The sequence below is a fragment of the Nicotiana tomentosiformis genome, chromosome 4 (assembly GCF_000390325.3).
Source record: "Nicotiana tomentosiformis chromosome 4, ASM39032v3, whole genome shotgun sequence".
In the NCBI taxonomy this organism is placed as follows: Eukaryota; Viridiplantae; Streptophyta; class Magnoliopsida; order Solanales; family Solanaceae; genus Nicotiana; species Nicotiana tomentosiformis.
In genome coordinates, this window is record NC_090815.1 from 90,036,556 (window position 1) to 90,055,479 (window position 18,924).

The following is an 18,924-nucleotide window of genomic DNA, read 5'->3' on the forward strand; positions in this document are numbered from 1 at the left end:
CCAATCAATTGGAGGATTGAGCGAGAAACATAATTAAAAATGGGTCACGAGAAACATCTCAAAATTTTTGGATTAATGAACAAAAAATATAACAAGCTAACAGGTTGATTTTTAACCCTTTTTGGGACTAACATAGGTACTTAACATCTAACTAAAAAATAAAAAAAAATTATAAATGGATATAGAGAAATGATTTTCTCTATTTCATTTTAACAAGAATTTTTTGAAAAATAGAATGAATTGTAAGGGTTCATCTTCCTTTACGAGAATTCTAAACAAGACCTTGAGACGTGGAATTATAATCAACTACTCTACCAATATACTTTAATCAGCCTAGTTATAATGTACGTTTTTATTGAAAGAGCAAAAGAAAATAAAAGAGGTGCATTACAAACCGAGACCAATTAAGTAGAAAGAGTTCCATTGAAGTCTACCAAATATAAACAAAACATGTTGGGGTCGTTTGGTACGAGATATTAGTATAAATAGTGGTGGAATAAAAATTTAATACCATCTTAATACTTTGTTTGATTAGCAAACCTAAGATAAGTTATTCGTGTATTAAAATTAATACCAGAATAACTTATACCTTGTAGGGGTAAAATAATTAGTGTCACAATAACTTATACATTCTTATTAAAAATTATACAAATATCATTTTTAATATAACATACCAAACAAAAATAAAAAATAATCTCAACCTAAGTTATCCCATCATAACATATATTCAAACCAAACGACCCATAAAGCGGGAAGCTCCAAATACAATTCTCCAAAGTAAATCCATGCTCTTGATTTCCCAAAAAGTGTGCTAGAAAGTCTGCCTCCCTATATAACCTAAAAATGTGCTCAATTAGTCAGTTTTTACTTCAATTTTGAAATCAAATGCAATGGGGGTGCCACACTCGAAAACTGCTGACGTAGATACACTCGAAAAGGGGTGCCTATTTTTGAATCTAGGTGTACGTGCCTACGTGGTGTTTCACATGCTGATGCCGGTGGGCTGCCGTCCGTTTTTACCATTCAATTTGAGTTTTTTTTTTAATTGATTATTGACATTTGCAATTGCACGTGGTTCAACATCAGAGCTTGCATTAAATAAAAAATAAAAAAATCCTTATACTCAAATCAATGACTCTCTCCATCTCTTTCGAGATTCTCAATTAATCCATACAGGTGTGCACTTCTTCTTGTATTCATCATCAGATTCGCTACGATTTCCATAATGCATTCTTACGCCTCTGTTTTTTTGTTCTATCATTCGATTGATTTCTGTTATGTTTTTCTTTAATTTTCAGAATTCATACACTTAAAAGAAATATACATTTGAATTATTGCTTCTTAATCCCTTTTTTTTCGGAGTCGACATACATTTGCTCTTATTTTTGTCCATTTTTAGTTATTAGTACTATTTATTTTCGTCTACCCATTTCTGAAATTATTTTCAGTAGTTTTAATGGCTGTTATTTTCACATAGCTCATGGTGTTTGTAAGTCCTCCATTTAGCTTTATCTCAATTCTCAATATGGTTAACAATCCAATAACTTTTTTTCATGCAAAATTTGAGTATGTGATTTGTGATTATTTATTCATGTTGTAGTAATCGGAGTGAATCTGTAGAAGAATGTGGAAGTTGAAGATAGCAGAAGGAGGGAATCCATGGCTACGGACAACAAACAATCATGTAGGTAGGGAACTATGGGAGTTTGATCCAGAACTCGGATCTCCGGAAGATCGAGCGGAGATCGACAAGTTTCGCGAGCATTTCCACAAACATCGCTTTGAGCAAAAGCATAGTGCTGATCTCATTATGCGTTATCAGGTAAAAAAAAATGTCTAGTTCCTCCTTAAGTAAATTAGCAGATGCATTTTGGCTCAAAAACTACTGTTCTTTGTTTGCACGCACTACTGCACTAGGGGCGGGTCTAGGAGTTTTGGCTAGCATATCCTGTTAGTCTTACTATACAAATCTTAATGTATAAGTTTATTTTTTAATTTTTAAACCTTTGTGTTTTCTATGATTTAAATTGTTTGACAGTAAACAATATGCTATAAGAAAATTACACAAAAGGAAATTTCGAAGTAACTTAACGCAAATGGCAACAGTTTACCCAACATTAACTGAATAAGGTTTCCAGTATTTGGGGGGGGGGGGGGGGGTTGAAAAATGCAGGTATGTTAATTGATTTAGAGGGTAGAGGGGCGGACCACTATTTACTGTAATAGTGAATTTTTGGGGTATAAAAAAAAGTATGATAATATATTTTTCAGAAGTTTAGGGACGCATAGCCCGTCCTTGACGCTCTGTACGTCCGTCTATAGCCAACACAGAGGTGTCAGCTTCAGAGAATAATGGATATGTTGTGTTTATCTAGTGCTGTACTGTTCAAGTTCTCTGTGTTTTGTGTACATTTTGAAAAGGGATTGATTTGCTTTACATGGTGGAGGAAAATAAAACCACGCCGGAGCAATTTCTTTGTTGATTTTGATCTTGTAATGGACTTGATTTTTTTTTTGGGTCCGCCTAATCCGGATTCGCACCACTTAAGGCCCATTAAAGGGGGAAGCGCTCCCTACGAATAATTTTTTTTCCATACCCAGGACTCGAATTGGAGACCTTCAATGGACTTGATTGATCAAACTTTTCTGTCAACTAACTCCATGTTTCTATTCCCGCTATGCTCAATTGTACATCATTGTATATGGTCTGCCAGTTTCTTTATATTTCGTTGCTCTGGCAGTTTTTTTGTACTTGGTTGCTCTATTACTTATGGATAATTAGTGCAACTTTCACATTGTTCATAACCTCTTTTAGAAGTTGATGTTTGTGAACAATTGACTCCTCCTCAATTTGCTTGGTGGTGTTTGACTAGACACGAAATTCAAAAAAAAAAGGAAGACTTCTGACATATAAGCTAAATATACATACAACAACAACAACAACAACAACTCAGTATAATCCACTAGTGGGTCTGGGGAGGGTAGTGTGTACGCAGACCTTACCCCTACCTTGGGGTAGAGAGATTGTTTCCGATAGACCCTCGGCTCCCTCCCTCCAAGAACTCCCCACCTTGCTCTTGGGGTGACTCGAACTCACAACCTCTTGGTTGGAAGTGGAGGGTGCTCACCACTAAAGCAACCCACTCTTGTCAAGCTAAATATACATAAAATACCAAAAATAAGTTTGCATCCACAAGTCCTATCAATTCCTAGCATGTTATTAAGGGAAAAATATAATATGTGCATTAGATAGTTTCTAAATATAGAAAGGTGCCAATCTTTTCGGGACATGCATAAAATGGGAGAATACCGAACAAATACAACTTAGCCCTTGAGTATATGTCCATTTTCCAGTTCATGTCATCATAGTTTCCCCCTTTTCTTTTGTTTTTATATATCAGCTATCAAAGGAGAATCCAGGAATTACTATTTTGCCCCAAGTCAAAGTACAAGGCAATGAAGATATTACAGAAGAAACTGTAGCTACCACGCTCAGAAGAGCACTAAGTTTTTATTCCACTCTACAAACTCATGATGGTCATTGGGCTGGAGATTATGGAGGGCCGATGTTTCTAATGCCTGGCATGGTACATGTTTCTGTTGCTGCTACTTGCTGCCTGACTTTAAGAGATACTTCTAATTGTCTTATCTCCTATAATTGGGTCATAATTTCTGTTTTACGATTTTATTTTGTTTTCTTTTATATCTGTAACAGGTCATTGCTCTATCTGTTACGGGGGCACTCAATGCAGTATTAACAAGCGAACATAAACGTGAAATGATTCGATATCTTTATAACCATCAGGCAAGTATAGTCCTTTTGATAACACTAGCATCTCTGCTTTTGTTTTCAGTTTGCTGATTATATTTCCTTGAATTTTTTCCTTCACCATTCATATCTTGGAGCTGGGCGAAAAAGCTTTTGTCTTAACAATGTTGAATTGCAGAACAGTGATGGTGGATGGGGCTTGCACATTGAGGGCCACAGCACCATGTTTGGTTCTGTTTTGAGCTATGTTACTCTAAGGTTACTTGGAGAAGGAGCTAATGATGGAGAAGGGGCCATGGAGAAGGGCCGTAAATGGATTCTGGATCATGGTAGTGCCACGGCCATTACTTCATGGGGGAAAATGTGGCTCACAGTTCAGTAACTTCTAGATCTCATCTTTTTGGTTTGAAAGCATATCTTTTAGATAGATGAATAAATTGTATATTTTAATAAACTTTATATTCCTTCATAAATTAATATAAGGTGCTTGGAGCATTCGACTGGTCTGGGAACAATCCACTCCCTCCGGAAATATGGCTTCTTCCCTACTTCCTTCCAATTCATCCTGGTTAGTTTCACTTTCATTTCTTATATTACTTTTTAACATCTTACATTTGTTTCTTTTTGGAAAATCATTACCTGTAATAGAATAATGGGAAAATCAACCTATTCAGTGAATGTGGCAAAGTGGATAAATGGGCGAAACATAAGCTCATTACTAATGTCTTCGTAAAAATAAATTTTGAAACAAAACAGGTATTTTCACAGGAAAAACTTTTTTTGTGTCATCACTCACTTCGTTTTGTAATTTTTGTGTTAGTTATTGGTGCCTTTGTTGCAATAATGCTAAATAGTCAAATCCTGGTGTTAGCTGTATTATGAGCATTTCAATGCATTGCTGATTTTGTTTCTCAAGAATATATGCTTCTTGTCTTTTCTAAGAAATGGAAACTCTTGTTTCATCCATTTTTTCAGGAAGAATGTGGTGTCACTGCAGGATGGTTTATCTTCCTATGTGCTACCTGTATGGTAAAAGGTTCGTTGGCCCAATCACGCCAACAGTTTTATCTTTGAGAAAGGAGCTCTTTACAGTGCCTTATCATGAGATAGATTGGAATAAAGCACGCAATGAGTGCGCAAAGGTTGGTAGGAGCAGTAATTTGCGCGTGTTTATTTACTGCTTTTCCCCTTTTGTTCTGGACAATCTTGAGAAAATTTAGAAACATCCAATTGTCACGAAATCATGATAACATAGACTGAACTAATATGCAATAACTTGCGAAACGATCATCATCTCATACACATTGTAAATCTACCTAGAAGTAAACCCCGGTGTCGTTAAAGGTGAAAAGCAAAGAAAATGCCAAGATCAGCTTTTAGCTATGTTTTTAAGCGCATAGGCAATTTGGGGGGGGGGGGGGGGGGGGTTAATGAAGAAAGGCATCAACCAAGGAGAAAAAAATAGAAAAACATACATGTAATGCAAGAAAAAACAACTATAAAAAGAAATAATAGTGTTATATAACAAATAAATAAAAATATTTAAGTGAATTTTATGAAGTATAATTCCTGTGAACTAAGTTAAAGTACTATTTAATATGTAATTTTAAATTTCTGATCAATATTTAGTGACTGTTGATCACTTTAACTATAACAACATACCCAGTGTAGTCCCGCAAGTAGGGTCGGGGGAGGGTAGTGTGTACGCAGACCTTACCCCTACCTTTAAGAAGGCAGAGAGGTTGTTTCCGTTAGACTTTCGGCTTAACCGAGTGACTGTTGATCACTTTAGCTATAAAAACAATATGTAGTTACTATTTTTCAATACTAAAATGTTAATTTTTTAAGAAGTACTAACATATTCATTAACAGCGTGTCTTAATAATTAATAAAATTACTTTAGCTATATTGACAGTTTAATGTCGTCGTCTTCAAGTCGAAGTCTATGAGCAGGGGCATGCTTTAGGTCCTTACTGTTTGACTAAATTGCTGCCTAAGAGAGGCGAAGCGCAGGGCTTATGCTACACCGCCTAAGTCATTCTTTTAAAACACTAAAACCTACCATGTAGGGTTTTTGCCCTTTCTCTTTTTATCTTCACAGACACTATTATTCGATGCTTTCATTTGGAAGAGTAACTACGGATGTCTCCTTTTAACTTCAAAGAGTGGGGCATAAACAATACTTATTGCATGTCAGTCCTAAACCAGTTGGGGTCGGTCTTACCAATCCCCACTGTCCATTTATCCCATTTAAATTCATCTGAGGTCAACATTATACAAAATAAAAATAAAAATGAAAGTAGTAGAAGTTTTCTATATTATACTGGCATAAGAATCTATAATATGATCAAAAGGCTTCCTAGAAAGCATAGGACCTAAAGTAAACATATTAACATGACTAAAACATACTCCCAACTTATTGGTATCACGTATATAAATATTTTTCTTCCATTGTGCCCTATCTTTACTACGTCAGAGATTGTAGGTCTTTTGAGCAATTTTCCTCTATATGATTTTAGGTCTACGTTGTCCCCTTTTAACACCTTCGCTCACCATGATTTCACACCTATAGACTATTGTATCAGAGGTTGGTGCACAACATCATCAAACCAACTCAAGCAACCTTATCTCATTTATCCTAAATGTGTTTAATTTGCACCTTGTGACGAATGTCGTCATTTTTAATCTTGTCTAATATTGTTTGATTGCACATCCATATTAGCATCCGCATCTCTATGACACTCATCTTGTGGATGTGTTGAACTTTGGCAGCCCAACATTCACTCCCATATAACACATAATACTTCCCTTTTCTTTCTCTTCTTCCCCTCTCTCTTCCTCTTCGTTAGCTCTCGGCTTTCGACTAAAGCCAAATGAATGACCTTTGGTTTATAAAGGTTCTGTGGAGAATCTGACGGCTATCAAACCCTTTAAACACTTTATTCCAATTTGTGTCTGCATTATGGGCTATGGCCCACAAATTTCACTTCTTTTGTCATTTGTTTTTGGCAAAATGACACAATTGCCACCTATCTTTTGGGTTACTAGAATACTGACTCAGATGCCACTGTTATAATAAAACATAAACACGAAGATCAAGCATATGTTCTTGTAATAATGCACAACATTGTTCAAACCAGATTGATAGCCGTTGATGGTAATGTCATTGAGAGATCTTATGTCCATGCATACTTGTGAAAATTCATCCTTTCGTGGCAGTAAAAAAGTCTGGAATTATATTGGGGCTCCAGTAAACATACTAAGAAACTGAAACGACAAATAAGAATTCCTATTCTTGGAAGGAAAAAAGTCTTTATCTTGTTTGCAAGGAAACTTCAAACTTGGATTTCTTGGACTTCTTTGACGACTTGGGCCTTTTGACTTTGTACAATTGGGCTTCTTGTACTTGAAGGCTTGAAGCAAGTTCACATGTATGAACTTGGCAAATAACTTGATCTTGGCAGCCAAAAGTAATAAGACCCATTGTAGCTTCTTCGTCTGCATCACTAAGACATGTGGATTGCAACTTATACTGTTTTTCCTTTTCTGATTTGTATCTTCTGTTACTTACCTAAACTCTCTGCAGGAAGACCTTTACTACCCGCACCCTCTAGTACAAGATATCCTGTGGGCTTCACTTCACAAGGTTGTGGAACCTATTCTGATGCATTGGCCAGGGAAAAGATTGAGAGAAAAAGCTCTCCGCATAGTGATGGAGCACATTCATTATGAAGATGAAAACACTCGTTACATATGCATAGGACCTGTAAACAAGGTATTGGTCCTTAATTTCCATTAACGAAGGTCTTTGTTAATCCACACACTATAGTAATTGTCTTTCTAAACTACCTAGCTATAAGATTTGATGATCCTTTCCAAAATTGTGTCAAAATACAGTTTGCATACGCTTTTCTGTTCTGAAGCATTTATTTAGCTTTAATTCCTTGCATTCAATCTTAGGCTAATGAGTTATCTATTTGGCAACTCTTTTATTCTTCTGTTGTTTGTCTGCATGTTTCAGTTGTTCCTGATAGATGAATAATACGGAGTATAATCTTCCTTTGTTTCCTGAAAAACTGACCGTTCATTTGCAGATTTTAAATATGCTTTGCTGCTGGGTTGAAGATCCTAATTCAGAAGCTTTCAAGTTGCACCTTCCAAGAATTCATGACTATATGTGGGTTGCTGAAGATGGCATGAAAATTAAGGTCTACAAATATCAGTTCCCAGTTTTAATGTTTGAAATATGGGTTTCTTAATGTCCTACATTAGTTATTCTGGTGTTGGTCATTTATAAGCCTTGTTTTCTGTTTGTCTGATGATATATAGATGATATGTTGTCATATTGCAGGGATACAATGGAAGTCAATCTTGGGATACTTCATTTGCAATTCAAGCAATCATTGCAACAGAGCTTGGCGAGGAATATGGTTCAGCATTGAGAAAAGCGCATTCATTCATAAAAAATACACAGGTAAAACCTTTTCTCTGCCATATCATTTATGGTGTAACCTGCCATATTAGTTTCTTGATTTTTACCTCTGATATTGATCTAACTTGCAAGTTCCTTCCTTTGTTTTGAAGGTGTTAGATGATTGCCCAGGCAATCTAGATTTCTGGTACCGTCATATTTCAAAAGGTGCTTGGCCCTTTTCAACTGCAGATCACGGATGGCCCATTTCAGATTGTACTGCAGAGGGACTTAAAGTAAGAATTTGTAACAAGTGTTCCCAACCCATTGATATGTTTCCATTTCTGCTAACCTAAGTGAGTGTCTACCAGGCAACTCTTCTATTATCAAAACTACCATCAGAGATAGTCGGTGATCCATTGGATGCAAAGCGTTTCTATGATGCTGTAAATGTTTTGCTTTCTTTACAGGTAATAGCATTCTCCCCTTCTTATTTCATATTATACTTCTTTGTGTATGGACTTTGCATTGCACTTTCCGTCACGTTTACGTGAAGGCTGCATTTTGTGGGTAAACAAACTGACGATTGCAAGAGTGGCTTCAATATTTTTCTTTGATGCTTTTAGGTTCTCAGTTGCATCCCCAAAACGCTTAATGTGATGACTGGATGTTAAGTTTGGATTTTATGCATTCTGGCGGAAAATAAGCTAAATTTATAATTTAGAGGCTTTTGTAAGTAAGCTAAATTCATGTTGAGCATCATATTTTAGGCAACAATGTTCTAAAGAACTAGTATCTTAAATTGTGTGCTAGGAGCTGACAGAAAGCCTCTACTTTGGTCTTTTTATAGTTATGACAACTGAAAAAGGATAGGAGGCATTTGCAGAATATTTGCCCCTGGCTTCTGTACATATTCTAATAAAACACAGGAAGAACACCTGCTATGATTTTGTCAACTGTGCTTGCAGAAAAATTACTGTAACCTGGCCTAATTTGGTTTCTTAAAAGCTAAATCAAGCTAACTTGTTTGACTTGAAGCAGGATTGCTTTCCAAACTCATACAGTAGATAACTTGGATACCATTCCATTTGAAATTTAGGTTGTTAGACATTCCATTAACTTCATGTAAAAGTAAAACAACGTATACATTAATTCCCACCTCCCAAGGTAGTCTCACATAAAATAGATCTCTGCTGCCCTCTGCATTACACAAGCTCTGTATTTTTCTTGTCCTTTCGTACCCCCTTCCCACTATTCTCTGTGTGTGTGTGTGTGTGTGTGTGTGTGTCTGTATTTTGTTTATTATCTACTTATCTGTTAAACATTCTGCATATTCTATTGATATGGGATGGGTGCAGTTCCACATTGCTAGTGATTGGGCGTGAAAAATGATACTGCTGGGACTAGTGACAAAAAGAGATTCCTTTGGATTAGAATCTGAAGATTCTGATTTGAGGCATCTTCTGGTTTCTCAAGTCATTCAGAATATCTGCAACATCATATTCTGGATATGAGAATGATCTGCATCTTCTTGTGGCTTTTCTATGTGATTGTATATACTAGTTCCGGTCAGGTGTTGGAATTCCAAAAGTTTGCCTCTGGTCTCATAATGCAGAGAACTTTAGAGTATGTCTTTTTCGAAATGAAGCTCTAAGCAAATTAACTTGCAGTATTCCAACCAGTTGATAGTGAGCTTACTTTAGCAACATCTCTAGGTCCTTTCCTCAAAGCCAGCCGAATAAAATCTATGCCTTTCTGAAGTTTTAAAGACAATTTATTGTTATTGTTTGGTCCTGTTGTTCCTGAAAGTGCAGTCTTGGGAATCACTGAGAAAACTTTTTGCTGGTATGTGTGCAGAATAGTGGTGGTGGCTTTGCAACATATGAACTATCGAGGTCATATCCGTGGTTAGAGGTATTTCTTTTGAAAGTTAACATTTGGTTTCATGTTACCCTGTAGAAAATATTTTCTTCCATGTCATTGGTTTTACGCTTTTACAGATATAAACATTTTTGTCAACTTGGTGGAGTCACGTACACCATATTATTCAATGTGATTCTGCTCATGCTTAGTAGGATAGCAGAGTCTTGTTTTTCACTTCTGAAGTCATTTCCTGCTATGAAAGAAAAAGAAAATTAGTTAATATTTTCTTTTTATTTTGCTTGGGGATGTTCAGATTCTTAATGGCTTCTTTCTTTAAGGGTCTTATTAACATCCACTAGAATTATGGTCCCCTTTATTTCTTAAAATGTTTTTACGACTATACTCTGCCCACAAGTCTCACTATTATGGTAAAACCTGGTGAAATGCTAATGTTGAACCACCAGTATGGCGCAGTGCTAGTTGGTCCGACTTGTATGTAGCTAATCTTCATGCTATTCAAAATAAAAAGAATAAAAAATAAAAAACTATGTAGAACTTTTACAGCTAAGACTAGCGTTGATTGCTTATTTGACTACAAGTTAAGAGCGAATCACCATCAGGTCTTGTTTGCTCACGCGGAGTAAATCATGAAAATTAGGTTCAATTGGTCATCTATTGCCGCAGTAGGACCTTTTTGCATTAGTGATAAAATAATGTCGGTTTCAATGGATAATGCTACTAATAACCCAAATGCTATAGACTTGCTTACCACTACGCTAAATTCTGCATTTAGTAACATTTTTCATGTTAGATGTATTTGTCATATTTACCATTTAATTGTGAGTGATAGTATGAGAATTTTAAATATTCAAATTGAAAAGGTCCATTTAGCCCAACGGCTATTTTTGAAAATTAACCGTTGGACCAATGACGATCTACTGCTCCCTCTTAATAGCAGATGCCCATGCTTTGATTCGAAAGCCCTAGCCAGTGATGAATCCCCAGGTATTCAATGTCTGGTTCGATAGGACCAGGAAGAGAGGACTCTTTTTTTCCTCCTCCCTTCAGTCCAGTTTGAACCCGTCCCAACAACGAGCACCTTCCTACTGCAAGGTGAGGCTCTGCCCTTTCCTGAAAATTGTCTAAAAAATAGCCTAAAAATTTTATAGCCGTTAGGCTCATTTAACCCGTTTGGACCGCAGGCCCAGCCCGTTTAGCCCGGGTCCATGAACTAGTGGGCCCGGTCCCGGGCCGGTTCCTACAAAAAGCATGTTAGACCGGGCCTGCGGCCGTGAGACCGGCTCGTTTGGCCTGGCCCGGCCCACTTGCCGGCCATATTTGCACATTAAAGGTATCTTCTAAATTCTGACTCTTTAGCCCACATTAGGAGGTTCCTTCAATGCTGCCCTCCATGGGGTCACTTACCTTTTTATCATCAGTTAATATGCCAAGACATTTCAAACTCTTGGGAGAATTGAACGATGCTTTGGTTATTTTAAAATATTGATGATAATTTCTTTGTCGTGTAAAAAGACAATTTCTCTTTCTTGACAAAGATGAGAGATACACATTACCTCTTTTTCCGCCTTCTTTTGTGCTTGGAACTCTGCCAGCTAACTCTCGAAAAGAGTATTTATCTTGAAATGTTGCTGTCAGTAAATTTTAATTTCAACTTTATCAAAAAGTTATGCTGTTTACGCATGTTAATAACTTTGTATTTAGGATTTTACCTCTGTAATCACTTTTTGTTGAAAATAATATTTCACAAGACATTTGAATTCGCTTGCTGTGTCTTCTCAAGGGTGGTAGCTTATGCTTAAAAATGGATACCCCCTTTCTCCTCTAGGTAACATGCAGAAAAGAATCCAAAGGAAAAAGAAAAATGTATCCCCATTGAAATTAAATTGAAAAATTACTTTAAAATCTTTAAAAATTCTTAAAACATAAGTAAAAGTCACCTTTTCTCAACCAAAAAAAATTTAAAAGAATAGTTTATTTGTAAAAAAATATAGTTTGAGTAATGAAAAGGAGTATTAGTTTCCCTCATCCAGGTTTCCTGAATCTTGTTCCCTCCAAGTAGGGTTGAAAGAACACTGTGAATTGGGTCTTATTATTCTCATTTTCTCGGAGCTTTTCTTTACTGAAAATTATATTTAGGTTAGTTTAACAATATAGAGTGCTTTAGCACTGTTACCTGCCTTGTGTTTGGCTTGCTTGCTGGTTTATCCCATACTTTTCCTTCACACTATATACTTGTGTGTGTGTTTTTTTTTTTTTTAAAAATTGCAGTAAGAGTGTTTATTGAAGCCTTCTTATCAAGATGAGGTTGCTTGTAACAAGTTCAAATTATGCAATTTAATTTAGAATTTTGCCGTTAGTACAGTTAACAGTTAGGCCAGGCGGATAAGCTTTCAAAAGATTTGCCTGGTGTTGTAACATTATCTTTTAGCACCTAGGGGATAATGCTGTAAATGCTAGTAAAAGTATCTAATGGTTGCTAAAAAGCAAATTGGCCCAGAAAGTATATATACCATAATAAACTTAACCAGTATTGCAAGGGGAAAATTAAAGAGCAGCAGACAAAGGGTAATAGGAAGACAACTAGTTTTCCCACAATGACATTCTTAACCTCTTGTCCTTTTCTTTTCTCCTTTGTCCTTACTGAAGAAGTTTTGGGGCTGATGTTTTAGAGAATGTGCGAAAATCATTAAAATAGTTCTTGCACAAAACGTTCATTCCATGTTTACTCTTATTGACATGATGCTACATGGATGTTGGGTTGCTGCTTATTGCACGTGCATTATGCAAGTATTTGAATCCTTTGTTGATTTGAAATTATTTTTCCCTGTTCAGATAATCAATCCTGCTGAGACTTTTGGAGATATTGTTATTGATTACCCGTAAGTCATCTGCATTTATGTCTAACTTGTTTCTTGTATAGCAGTAATTGTATGTGTACAAATACATTTGTCGATTCCTGTTAACCACACAGCTTTGTCACTATACAGTTATGTAGAGTGTTCCTCAGCTGCAATTCAAGCTTTAACAGCATTTAAGAAATTATACCCTGGTCATCGCAAAGAAGAAGTGGAACGCTGTATTGCTAAAGCTGCTGCCTTCATTGAAAAGATTCAAGAAGCAGATGGCTCCTGGTTAGTTCTTGTTATCCCCGTTTTCTCAACATGCAGTAGAACTGCCAGAGCATTTGGTATCCTTGTACATTGAAACAGTCCATACTTGGTTCATGTCCATAGTTTTCTCCTGAAACCATAAGAATTGTATTTAGCGTCTGAACTTCCTTCTTAGGTATGGCTCTTGGGCAGTTTGCTTCACCTATGGCACTTGGTTTGGGGTGCTTGGCTTACTAGCTGTAGGAAGGAACTACACTAATTCTTCCAGCATCCGTAAGGCTTGTGACTTTTTGTTGTCCAAACAAATCTCATCTGGTGGCTGGGGGGAGAGTTACCTGTCTTGTCAAAACAAGGTACTTTCATCTCATTTCATTTCATTTACTTCTTATTCTGGTTCCTTGCATATGTTATAATTTTTTCTGTGCATAGTAAATTGAACTTGTCCCTCATCAAGTTTAATGTTCGAAACATCTAAGTGGTCTTTTAATTTGTGGATTTTGGTGTGGGATAAAAATTGGCAACGTTTTTGGTTGTTTCAGCTATTTGTGATTGGGTTTGGGAATGCAATTGCAATATTATACAGCCCATAGTAAAAACTGATTGGTCTTTGTGTATTTTGGTGTGAGATGAGTTTGGATAACATTATATCAAAGTTTTAGGTTGTTTCATCTATTTATGACTGGAATTGGGAAGGCAACTGCAATACTATCTCCCCCCCCCCCCCCTCCCAAAAAAAAAAACAATGGGATAAGGGGTTCTTTCCAGTCCCTTAAATCTCTCTCCGCTCCATTGCCTCTTACACCTATTGTTAATTAGATCTGTTTCATATTGCTCCATAATTTTTCTTCCCCGAATACTTAACCTTTTCTTCAAATTCTTTTTTCTTACTGAATTAATGAATTTTACGACAAAACTTTCATATTGGTTTCATAAAATGTTTTTGAAGAACAATCTGCTTGTTGATATAAGTTGATTGTAATATTAGTTAATTTTTATGGCCTTATAGGTCATTCATTCATTTAAGTGAAGGAAGAGGTATTCGCACCTTTATTCCGTTCTAAACCAAATATTGACAGGAGTACTACAAACCCATCCATTATCCTTCACAAGCAATCCGCTATCCGTAGAACTATTCAATCCATAATGCCTTTATTTATTTAAGTCCAAACCTTTTGTGGCCACATGAAAAAAATTGCCCCTTGGACTCACTTTTTATTTAGCAATACTCACATCTGCCCCTACATGGAATCAGGCAGAGTGCTCCGATCTAGGGACCTGTATGTTGGAAATTCATACAAAATAATGAACGAAATCTTGGGGTAGGAGTATTGTCTTACTGATTTCATATTTATAATGCAGTGACAAAACTTTTGCAAACAGACCAATATGACATAAATAGCTAAAGTAATTTTTCATACCATCAAGGTGCTTGTCATATCTCCTATAAGATGTAGTAGGGAGAGTTATCTTTGCCTTTTATTCTCTTATATATCCATTAACTTACCATTCATTTTTCTCCTCTTTTCCTTCTCTTCCAAATAGGTGTATACAAATCTTGAAGGCAACAGATATCATGTTGTAAATACATCATGGGCTATGCTGACTCTAATTGCTGCTGGACAGGTACTAATAAAGTTTTTGACCTAAACATGATTGTGAGAACTTATAAGTAACATGTCTGGAGGGAGATGAAGACCTCATGAATATTTCTATGTACCTTCATGGATGAAAATTGAAAGATGGAGGGACCAAGCTGTGATTTTCTAATATATATCCTCAGAAAATTGACTGGATCCCAATGGTGACTGAGACTTCCAATGACTTCAGACATGTTGATTAGTGGTCGGTCATCCTGCTTTCATGTTTTAAAAAACATTTTTAACAGTCTTTCAAAAACTAATGACAAAAATAAAAACGGGAGCGTTAAAGATGAATAGTTCCTGATTTTGGTTCAGTTTTCTGGTTTTAGAAAGTTTTCTTCTTTAAACAACATTTTGGTTTAAAAAATCAGTAGTAATATTTAACGGGGGGAAATAGAAGAAAATAAGTAGAAACAGATAAACCTACACTAAGATGACAATTATAACATGTATAAGATACAATACCTTCAACCACAGAATATTCCAGTAAAAGAAACCCCACAGAGACTAAATTTTTCTCAACAGTAAATACTTTAGAGAAGAAAGTGAAACATAAATACACTATCGAATGAAATTAAGAAATTCCATTGGAACATATATACCAACAATCAGTTTGTTTTAGTGTTCTGCGATATTTAATTTTTAAAACCAACATCAAACCAAATTTTGGCAGTTTCCCATTTCTTTAAGACCAAAACTAACCAAATGATTTCTATAATTGTTGGTTTGGTTCAGTCGATTTTTTCCAAGCGCTTTCCCCACTACTATATTGGCATTCCTCTGAATTATGCTTGATATTTTACCCATCTCTCTTCTCCCTCTCTTTATGGGGGAGAAGGGAAGGTGTTGTGTGTGGGGGGGTGGGGTGGGGTTGGGGGGGGGGGGGGGCGCTTTGGGATCAATAGTGAACTGTTATTTCTTGAGTCTTCAATGATGTGCTTTTTTAAAGGCTAACTTTAATTAGATTGGCGATTTTAGGGTTTAAGGTGTTCTCGTTGAAACACGCGGGCATACTCCTTGCTTCTGGGGACATATTTCTTTTGCTCTTGACTTTTCTTTACTTTTAAATTGCTATTTTTAACAAGATATATTGAAAGAACTTTATGAAGCATTTGGCATTTTCTTTTTTGAAAAAGGTAACAATTATATTCTTCAGCACCCATAAAACGGGGCTGGTATCTAATATTTACAAGTACAGACCCTGAAAATCTTACAGAGAATCAAAAAGATCTAGTAGTGATTCTACATCACCTATCAGTTGTTCTTTACACCAAAAATGAAAAAGAAAAATACAAGAACTCTTGATTTTTTGTGTTTTTTGTGTTGAACTGCTCTTGCCTTCAAAACATCTTGCATTCCTCTCCTTCCAAACTGTCCATGATATGCAAGCTGGAACAATCTTCCACCATTCCTTGTGACAGGTTCTTCCCCTAATACTGTTCCAGCTGCATATCAGGCCAATGGTGTCTTTGGGCATTACCCAAACAATACCAGCTAGTGCTATAAAGAGCTACCAAAGTTGTCTAGTAATAACACAATGTAAGAAAAGATGCTCATTGGTTTCAACCCTCAGGGGTTGGCCTGGTGGCAATTGACTTGAGCCTTGGGGTTTGCTCCCTTTCAAGGTCTCAAGTTCGAAACCCACTGGGTGCAAACAATTTCTGAGGGCCATCGGACTGGGTAAAACCTGAATTAACCGTGGTGCACTTGCGGGAAACTCCTTGCCGAGGGCCTGTGCACCCCGGGATTAGTCGGGGCTCAAAGAGACTTGGACACCCGGTGCAAATCAAAAAAAAAAAAAAAGATGCTCATTGGTTTCATCTTCCTGTTGACATAGAAAGCATGTAGAGCTGGTCTGAATACCTCTTCTTTGGAGAATTTCTAGAGTGAGGCAGGCTTTTCTTACCACTAACCATGAAAAGCAAATAACTTTGAATGTTGCTTTGATCTTCCAAATCTTTTTCCAAGGCCAAGGATAGTTGGGGTGTCCTCTGGATGATAGATAGTTGTATGCTGCCTTGACTGTAAATTTAGAGCCCTTGCCTCCTTTCCATGTAAGAGAATCCTCCGCCTCACTTAATCCTCCGCCTCATTTGGCATTTTCTAGTAAGTTGATTTACATGGTTGGTCCTAATTTGAGATACTGAGACAGAAATGTTCAAGCAGAATGTTTGTGTTATCAATACATCCCAAATTGTTGGATCTGCATACACCTTTCAGCTGAATATTTTGTACATCTTTGAAAATGTTGGAGTCTTCTGCTTAGTGATTATAATTGAGGGCTGTCATCCCTTTCACAAACACACCCTTATAAATTACTGAGATGTGAAACTATAAATCAAAATGGCCACCTCTTTCGCTGAAGTTTACTTTTTTCCCTTTAAACAATTGCAGGCTGAGAGAAATCCCACACCATTACACCATGCAGCAAAAGCATTAATAAATGCTCAGCTAGAAAATGGAGATTTTCCTCAGCAGGTAATTCTGCAGTTTCCAGTCCCTGTAGCTTAAAAATGCTTGTACTGTATACGAACAGGTGCCTGGTTGTTATTATTGAAAAGAGCGTACCCTCCTTTTACTTTTTGACTTGCAAGTTAAAAGGTTGCCTAAGCGCTTGCCTCAGAGTTTTGATTTGGTTTAATTGGCTGTGCCTCTTGGATGGAGTTTGGGGCTTAAATTGACTTCGGAGCTGCATACAGTTTTGGGAGAGGAAGTATGTAAATATAAACTACATTGTTCAAGAGAATCTGGTTAAGTGTTGGGTATCTTTCGTGGGAGAGTTAGCTTATAAGAGTACCTGGCTATGGGAGAATAAAGAACTAGTGGATGCTGGTTCAGTAAATAAGGTCAAAATTTTCATATTTCTAATCGTCTTGTTTAAAAAGCCCGCTGCAGACAAGTCTTTTATTTCAATGGAGATGGGTAAAAGGGCGGGCTCATTATCTGTTGACTTTCGAACTGCGTGCCACACTGGCCCTCAAGAGTTAATCAGTTTTTTTTTTTTTTTAAAGTCAAAGAAGTCTACTCAAGTACAACGGTTGGGGTAAGAAGATGGCATTTTGGTTTAGTGTTGATGTAGGATAATATTTGCGCCAGTAGCATGGTAATCCCTTAGTACCTTTCAAATGTATTATACACAGTGTTGGATAAACACGGGGCGTTACATTGTTTCATGATTTTAGGGGTCCAATATATTTTCCTCTGTTTTATGGTTTTCACTGCGTATGACAACTTTGGTGTCCTTTCTACTAAAAAGGCAGGCCTCTATACAGATTGAAACTTGAATGTTTTCTTTTAATTATTCAAACTGCACTACTACATTACATTTCTGAGTTAATAAAACTTGATAAACTGGTAGTGGAGTTGTTTTGAAATCTCAATTTAATATGTAGGTGCTACGTTATGCTTGTCGCATGTGGAGCTTAATAATCTTATTTACTACTTTTTATTTCTTTCTAATATGTGGCTGGATAATTTGTTTACTTATCGACCGTCTTTATATTTCTCAGGAGATCAGCGGGGTCTTCAACAGGAATTGCATGATATCCTATTCTGCATATAGGAACATTTTCCCAATTTGGGCACTGGGAGAATATCGTTCTCGTGTACTCAAGGCTAAGTAAGTGGCAGTTCCAGGGGATATCTTGCAGCGTCACTCTTTCGCGAAATCTCGACTCTTGGTTTTCTCTCCACCTTTAACACGCTAGATGCACGATGATTAGTTAGCTACTTTACTTTATTTTTAGTTATTTTGCAACTAATCGTCTTTCGTGATTCGTTTGCTGTCCTCGATAATTTCCTTCATTAGTTGGGAGGGAAACTCTAAGACTAATAACGGACCACCAGAATTAGAATTTGATTAGAAGTGTCTCTGATCATTGTCTCGTTTCTTTCTAACAGCCTCTTGTTCACCAAAACTGTCTTATGTCAACCCGAGACATTTGGTCCAAGGGTCTTGCAAATCAGAAACCATATCAAATTAAAGAACTGACATGTGCTATCATATCATAGCATAGTAGCAAAAGACTAACAAACACAAATTGAATCACACTAGGGACAATCAACGATGTCGGATACCTAGACTTACTGTTAACTAAAATAAAGAATTTA

General features: G+C 36.5%; 1 protein-coding gene across 2 annotated transcripts; it reads left to right on the plus strand.

Moving 5' to 3' along the window:
• Positions 1 to 1,059: 1,059 nt before the first annotated feature.
• On the plus strand, positions 1,060 to 18,711 carry LOC104112536 (cycloartenol Synthase). 2 transcript variants are annotated; one of them, XM_070199990.1, is made up of 19 exons: positions 1,060 to 1,176; positions 1,601 to 1,822; positions 3,402 to 3,587; positions 3,716 to 3,805; positions 3,948 to 4,142; positions 4,253 to 4,337; positions 4,745 to 4,911; positions 7,356 to 7,544; positions 7,864 to 7,977; positions 8,121 to 8,243; positions 8,354 to 8,476; positions 8,552 to 8,650; positions 10,038 to 10,094; positions 12,897 to 12,943; positions 13,052 to 13,195; positions 13,350 to 13,527; positions 14,717 to 14,797; positions 17,209 to 17,292; positions 18,324 to 18,711. In XM_070199990.1, the coding sequence occupies exons 2-19, from the start codon at positions 1,625 to 1,627 to the stop codon at positions 18,435 to 18,437; spliced, it is 2,274 nt and encodes a 757-aa protein (XP_070056091.1). In that variant the 5' UTR covers positions 1,060 to 1,176; positions 1,601 to 1,624; the 3' UTR covers positions 18,438 to 18,711. The 2 variants fall into 2 exon arrangements, with proteins under 2 accessions (XP_070056091.1, XP_018632007.1); XM_018776491.3 differs by lacking the exon at positions 1,060 to 1,176 and adding an exon at positions 1,348 to 1,489.
• The last annotated feature ends 213 nt before the right edge of the window (positions 18,712 to 18,924 follow it).

What these genes read in the sequence shown, in the direction of transcription:
- LOC104112536 (XM_070199990.1), top strand. Translation starts at nt 1,625, where the DNA reads ATGTGGAAGTTGAAGATAGCAGAAGGAGGGAATCCATGGCTACGGACA. An exon ending in GCATAGGACCTGTAAACAAG is followed by an intron (nt 7,545 to 7,863) that starts GTATTGGTCCTT and finishes GTTCATTTGCAG; the next exon opens with ATTTTAAATATGCTTTGCTG. An exon ending in ACCTGTCTTGTCAAAACAAG is followed by an intron (nt 13,528 to 14,716) that starts GTACTTTCATCT and finishes TCTTCCAAATAG; the next exon opens with GTGTATACAAATCTTGAAGG.